At 41.9% G+C, this 6,587-nt stretch overlaps 1 protein-coding gene across 26 annotated transcripts in view; it reads right to left on the bottom strand.

Annotated features, from left to right (window-relative positions):
- The window catches only part of clasp2 (cytoplasmic linker associated protein 2), a 74,584-nt gene that overhangs the window by 7,720 nt on the left and 60,277 nt on the right, over positions 1–6,587 (bottom strand). For 16 of the 26 annotated variants that reach the window (XM_010796814.1, XM_010796816.1, XM_010796819.1 and 13 more), the window contains 8 exons: positions 6,253–6,316; positions 5,539–5,598; positions 5,229–5,231; positions 3,736–3,899; positions 3,056–3,134; positions 790–933; positions 314–457; positions 97–203 (listed from right to left, as the gene is read on the bottom strand). In XM_010796814.1, the coding sequence (XP_010795116.1) occupies positions 97–203; positions 314–457; positions 790–933; positions 3,056–3,134; positions 3,736–3,899; positions 5,229–5,231; positions 5,539–5,598; positions 6,253–6,316 (765 nt within the window). The remainder of the gene's footprint in view (positions 1–96; positions 204–313; positions 458–789; positions 934–3,055; positions 3,135–3,735; positions 3,900–5,228; positions 5,232–5,538; positions 5,599–6,252; positions 6,317–6,587) is intronic. The other 10 variants (XM_010796824.1, XM_010796827.1, XM_010796828.1 and 7 more) reach the window with 2 other exon arrangements.

Genomic DNA, 6,587 nt, shown 5'->3' with positions numbered 1-6,587 from the left:
CCTCTGAGAGTGAGTCCCAGTGTGTGTGTGTGTGTGTGTGTGTGTGTGTGTGTGTGTGTGTGTGTGTGTGTGTGTGTGTGTGTGTGTGTGTGTTACCTTGGTGAGGGGGTGTTCTGGGAGGTGTTGGTGGGCGATGTGACCGGGCTGGACCAGTTTGCAGGAGACCGGGGGGTGTGGCGCGTCAGAGGGCTGCCCATTGGTGCCTGAGGAAGTGACACACAACCAACCAAGTTAATTTGAGCCAACAGAAGTAAGCCATTAATGTTATAGTGTAATGATTAACTTCACGTGTCTGTAACCCTCCCTTTGTTACCTGCGCAGCGTTGCCAGTGTTCTTCAGATGGTTTTGAAGCAGCTTGGTGGCTCCGTCCTGAAAGGTTTTGGGCAGAGCTGCCAGCAGCATGGTGAACTCCGGAGTATTGAGCTGGAAGAGCGAGATTAACACCGACTGGGCTGCCTGTTACACACAAAACAAAAAGATCCGTCAGCTAGAAATCTCATGTCTTGAAGATTACAATTCCTATACTTTTACATCTCAGTTATACAAAGATAAGAGAGTAAAATCATTTTGTTTTGGATCCTCTACATTGGAGCAATACCGGTTATAAAAACAAACAATATAAAAACATTAAGATGTTAATATGCAATACAGTAATAACATAAACAATGGGCATATGCTAACATATTTATATTTGTGTGTACTCTTGAGCTGTAAAGTGTGGCCATTCTTTCCAATAACATGATAATGAACCGTTGGAATAATATCTTGTTTTGTCCGTGAGTCCGCACCTTTCTGACGTCAGAGCTCTTGGGTTCGGTCGTCCAGGTGATGATGCGGGAGATGGCCAGTCGAGTCTCGCTGGAGTTCACAAAGTCTGGAGCCTCCATCTGTAACGTCAGCGTGTCGATGTACTTCAGAATCGCCACCTTCACCTACAAGACAGAAATGAGCATTCATACATATCATTAGATAGCCGACTGATAACAAGGAAAAAGCATGAACCCTAAGTCACCTGCGAAAACCAAAAACACAGCAATATCAAACACAGGCGTGAAAGAGTGAGCACGAATGTTCACAGTCAGCGACAGCTTCTCTTGCAGGTCTGAAAAAATCAAATAATCTGATGAATCAGTGAGAAGGGCAATGTGCATAATGGTCATGCTTTATGACGTGGGAAAACAAATCAATGAAATTAAAGCGATGACAAAACAAAGGATTTAATAAATGCAAAGATTCACTGCACGCTCTGAAACGCATCAACTGACTCCTGAGTTTCCTCCATCTCTCTCCTTATGCACCTCAAGGACCAGAAACTTCGTCCAAATCACTTAGCAGCAAAGTCCGCGCCATATAATGGCTCCCCCCGGAGCGCACTGACCTGGGAGGACTGGCTCCAGGCTGCAGCCTGCTCGTCTAGAGAGCAGGCGTGGCGCCGCGCTCTGGGGGGGAACAATCTAACCTCGGCCCCTCCCCTGCCTCGCCCTCGCCCGCAACACGAGCTCCGCACAGGCTTCAGAGAGAAAGAGGAGAAGCACCGCGTCAATCAACGGAGAGAGAAAGGGAGACGAGGACAAGGGAGGGGGAGACAAGAGAGGAAGGGAAGTGTAGGGAGGGTGCAGAGAGTTTAAGAGTAATACGATTGGAAGGGAGGCTATATTGAAATTGTATCATCTGAAAATCTGGCAAAACACAATTTCATTGTTTAGGCCACATGATGGCAGTAAAGCGCTGTGATGCCAATTTAAAAAACACAACCAGCGGTCCATGAGACTTCATGCATCAGTTTATGAGATGGATAATGACTGCTGTGCTGCTGAAACATTATATTATATTAACATGATCGCACTGCATGATGCAGTCATTTATCAGAGTTGCAAGGAAAGACACCTCAGGCAGTGTGTTTATGTTTAACGTTCCTTTTCGTATTTATATTGTGCAATAGTCATATATTTTTCTGGAAATTCTATTGAATTCTGTCCAGTGAATTGCATCACGTAGGAAAAACCCCGGAAAATCCAAGATTGCCACATTGATTTGCAAAACCTTCAAAGCTATTTCTAACGTCTCACTGCATACGTCTTCATATTACGCCGCCTAGTCAGATTTTGTTAGCTGTAAGGTCACGTCATGACCCGTTGGAGAATTTAGTGTGAGAACAATGTTTTTTTAACTATAGAGTTTATTCAGGCCAAAGAATAACTGTGCTTTAAGTTGTTTTTACTGCATTACATTTGTCACTACAAAAACAACCGCTGACAAATGAGAAATGAGAAACAACATGCTACCTCTAGAATGACAGGAGTAAAAATATGCTAAGTCAAATAAAAGTTTAGTCTATTATAAAAGTTTAGTCTATCATATGTTTCAGTGAATTGAGAGGCTTATAATATCTTTCATTGCCCACGTTTAGTTGGATGACAAAGGGAAGAAAGACTTAAAAGGAATAAAAAAGGTTGTGAGAAAGGGGTTTAATATCAGGCAGGAACGGATGGGAGGGGCCGCAGCAATAGAGAGATAAAAGGTGATGACAGCAGGGAAAGTAGAAGTAGGACTAGCTTATCTAAAGCCAGTTGAGTAGCACTTGAAATGTTTTAGCTCTATGAAACCTGATGTACTTATATGATTCTGTTTTCTTCAAGTTTGTACTTTGTTGGTGGAACGCACTTATTGTAAGTCGCTTTGGATAAAAGCATTAGCTAAATGCAATGTAATGTAATGAAATTTTTTAATGTAAGTAGCACATCTTGAGGGGTAGGTAAGGAGATGGGGCAAAGGTGAGGGTTAGTGAGGAAACAAGGAGTTAGAGGAGGGAAGCTTGAAGGGAGTGTCCGCAATGAAGCAGAGCACAAGCCAGCCAGGAGAGGCCAGAGAAATCCAATCACAGCCGGGACTCAGGGTTTCAGTCAGGCATAGTGAGGTCATATCAGTACAGCAGTTACCATGGTTACACATAGTCCCTGAGGTCCTCTCACCCCTCCCTGACTCAAACCTTCACACACTCATCTCTCTCTCATCATAACGCAGACACACAGAGTAAATGAACATGTGATCTACCTTGAGGTTTGGCGTCTGTGTCTGGTCCACAGTGAACCTCATGAGAATAGTGAACTGCAGGTCATTGGGGAACGAGTCTCTGAAACAGGGGGAAAACAAATCCACATTAAATCAGCACACACACAAACACATCTCAAGAGTAAAGGACCTTTGACTATTTTAGCAACACAGTAAAATATAATAACCTGGAGAGACACTTTGAGTTAAATAATGTGTATGTTATAATTTCTCTTTATGTATGTGTAACAACAGCGGACAAAATAGATCCTCACATGTTATTTTATATGTGTAACAAATAATCAAGTACAAGAAGCTTTTTCTGAGATTTCAACTGCACCTTTGTTTTCAAGCGATGTGATTAAAAAGTATGTTAGTTAGGCTGCAACTAAAAATGAATCCCCAGATATTTTTTTGCGATGAATCTATTGAACACTCGGTCTCTAAATAGTGAAAAATGTCCATCCTAGTTAAGTCCAAGCAGATGTTTATAAATGTCGTGATTTGTCAGTTCAAAACGATCTTAATAGTAATGTGATTTCAAACTGAAATCTACATATTTGAGAGACTGAAAGGAGGGGTGGAGCCTCCATGTTTAAATACCATTTTATTCTATACATAAACGTATGTTACCCATGGGTCTACTCCTGTTTTCTCATGTCAGTCGTCAGTGTTTCACCCACCGTGTGATGTCCAGCGCTCTCTGGACTTTGGCCTGAACAGAACCCAGCAGGTCCGCTCCCATCTTCTTCAGAAGCTGTGTGAGCAGGACGAACAGCCAGTCCTGCAGATCCTCCTTATGAACCAGGATGAAATCTACCAGTGTCTCCAGGAACATACTGAAGACCTAAAAACCGGACACACAACAGTTTTGGTCACACAGCGACTCACACACTCATTAATTCACATGTTTCATGCAAGTAATGACAGGACACAGGAGGGTTATGCTTAGAAAGTATCATGTGAGAGTAGCATTAGTTCCCGTAGTGAAGTTAGTGGTTATTCACTCATTATTGCAGCACGACTTGATCCCACAATCACCAATTAGTATTTAAAAAATAAAGGAATACTTCATCCCTAAATAGTTTGTTTATCAATTACCAACCTCCTCCATGGTAAAATAATAATGTGATACATACAAAAAAACAAAACATAAAAACAGCAAAACTATATCAAGCATTCTCAGTCTCACTGTCGAAGCATGAGACTGTTTATGGAAAGTGTAAAGGGATGTTTTGATTAGGGCTGCACGATATATTGTGTCGTGACGATAATCGTGATATTCACATCGAAGGACGTGTGATTTTTAAAAAAATATATATATATTTTTTTAGGACGTGCGATATTAAGTAGGCGAACTAACTCAAACATGTCATGTTACAATTCTTTTGCTGCTTGCTACAAAAGGAAAACTCGCGCGGCTCTCATGTCAGGGGTGCTTGAGTGAGTGACATGCAGGCTCTGCATGCACCCCAAACCACCAATCACAATCAAATCTCCAAAACAAACGGACCCGGTGATTAAAGGTAAAAACACTGAATGAAGTAGTTTCATGTGTTTCTCCAGGGCAGTTTGGCGCTGCTAACCGAGCTAGTTCAGCTTGTTGCTCTGATAACTTAAGATCCAGACGTCCGTGACTAAAATCCTTCATCCGGTTAAATATAGTTAGAAAAATACCAATTGTATAGCATTAACGTTTAAGAAAGGATGGTTTGCGGACAAAAAAACCTGTCTGTTCTTCAATTCCTGTATTTCTCCATATCACAGGGGGGAAAAAAATCGCAATGCCAGTTTTTTCCAATATCGTGCAGCCCTGGTTTTGATATAATTTTGTTATGAAACGTTGCATCCATTTGCTTAAATTCATCAAGAGTTTATTGTTTTGGGATTTTTCATTCACTGCAGAGGCATGTGTTGAAGTAACATTTTGGTAGCACGATGTTAGTAGTTATTGAAAATAATCATTTTGGGGTGAAGTATTCCCTTTTAATCACCCAAATGATTAACAATATTAATAATATTAGAAAATATTAGACTTGACAAGGGTTTTCCGATCTGACCATGTTGTCACCATGGCTACATGCCAGTGGTTGATTTCAGACAGTGAGGTAGGTTAGTGAGTGAGCTTTCATCCAAACAAACTAAAAACACAGGAACACTGATCGGACAAACTTACTCTCTACAGAGAGTTCCAGAGGGAGGAGGCATGGGGGAGAGAGAGACACATCTGTTAGCATCAGATACCTGAATAAACTCAGTGTGTGTGTGTGTACGCTCAACATCCTGACTTTCTGTTGAACATTTGCTACATGGAAAAAGAGTCAAAAAAACATGAGCAACATTATTTAAAAAAAAAGAAAGTGCTGTTTTGTGCACACTTGAAAAGAATATTGAACAATGTTGAAAAACGATGGAGATGAGAGAGAAGGAAAGGTGTTGGATGGATAGATGAAGGCATGAGAGGGCTCCATGGTGAGATGCAGTACCTTGAAGGAGGCTGAGCTTATACCGGATTCTGCCGTGCCGTACACTCTGCCGGAGTTTCGCTGAAATTCATCAAATCGTCAAACGTCAAATGAGCGGGTAGCTGAGGGGCTCACACACCTTACGACATGTGTGGCACTCAATAACGCCGGGAGAAACGTGGCAGTGTTAGAGAGGGCGAAACGCAGCTGGTTAGTGAGAGAGGAGAGCCGGCAGCCCACAAAGCTGCTCGTCTGAGTGTGTGTGCGGTCAGTGTCGTCACTTCAGATTGCAGCGAGGGGGAACAGAGCGGGGGGGCAGTGAATGCAGTGAGCACAGCCGACGCTGCTGGACAGTGACAGAGCAATCCCACAGGGCGGCGGAGAGTGAGGTCACACGCAAACTCAGGCGTGGCATGCCGTTAGAAAACAGTCCGTCGCACACTCTACATGCCTTTCATTATGTTTGAGTGTGAAGGTGTGTGTGCAGCTGAGAATACTCTTTAACCTGATTATCCTGTTTTTATCTTATCCTGAATACTTTGTTTATAATTCATGAGTGCTAAAGCGTGTCTGTTTACAACATGTCTTTGTGTTTGTTTTGGCAGAATCCGGTACAGTGAAGGATGGTGGGGAAAAGTAAAATAAAAGTGGGTGAATTATGAATGTGTTTGGCATGTTATGTAAATGAGTGAATGATGTTTGTGTGAATGGTGTGTACGCTGGTTGCACTCATACCTTACTGTGGGGGTCTGCAAACATCCTGGTGAAGATTTCACACAGCCTCTTCAACTCTACCCGACTGCAGATTAGAGAAAACAAACAGTCGATTTTGATTTACTCTTCCTCTTCAAAAAAAAAAGTAGAAATCACTAGTCTTTAAGCTGTTAAGCCCTGAGCCTGTTTTTCAAGTCTCAGACTCGAAAATGAAATTCCCAGAACAATTGACTATGTCTTCACTTCTAAAAGGGGTAAATTAATCATCTTTTTTCTCAAAGCAATGATAAACCTGTGAGTTGGATGTAGAAAAGTCAGAATCAATATAGATGTTTTTATTTTAAGGTAAATTCAGA

The sequence above is a fragment of the Notothenia coriiceps genome, unplaced genomic scaffold (assembly GCF_000735185.1).
Source record: "Notothenia coriiceps isolate Sejong01 unplaced genomic scaffold, NC01 NC01_scaffold00037251, whole genome shotgun sequence".
Lineage (NCBI taxonomy): Eukaryota > Metazoa > Chordata > Actinopteri > Perciformes > Nototheniidae > Notothenia > Notothenia coriiceps.
Note: the sequence above shows the minus strand (reverse complement) of the source record. Positions and strands in the feature narration are given on the sequence as shown.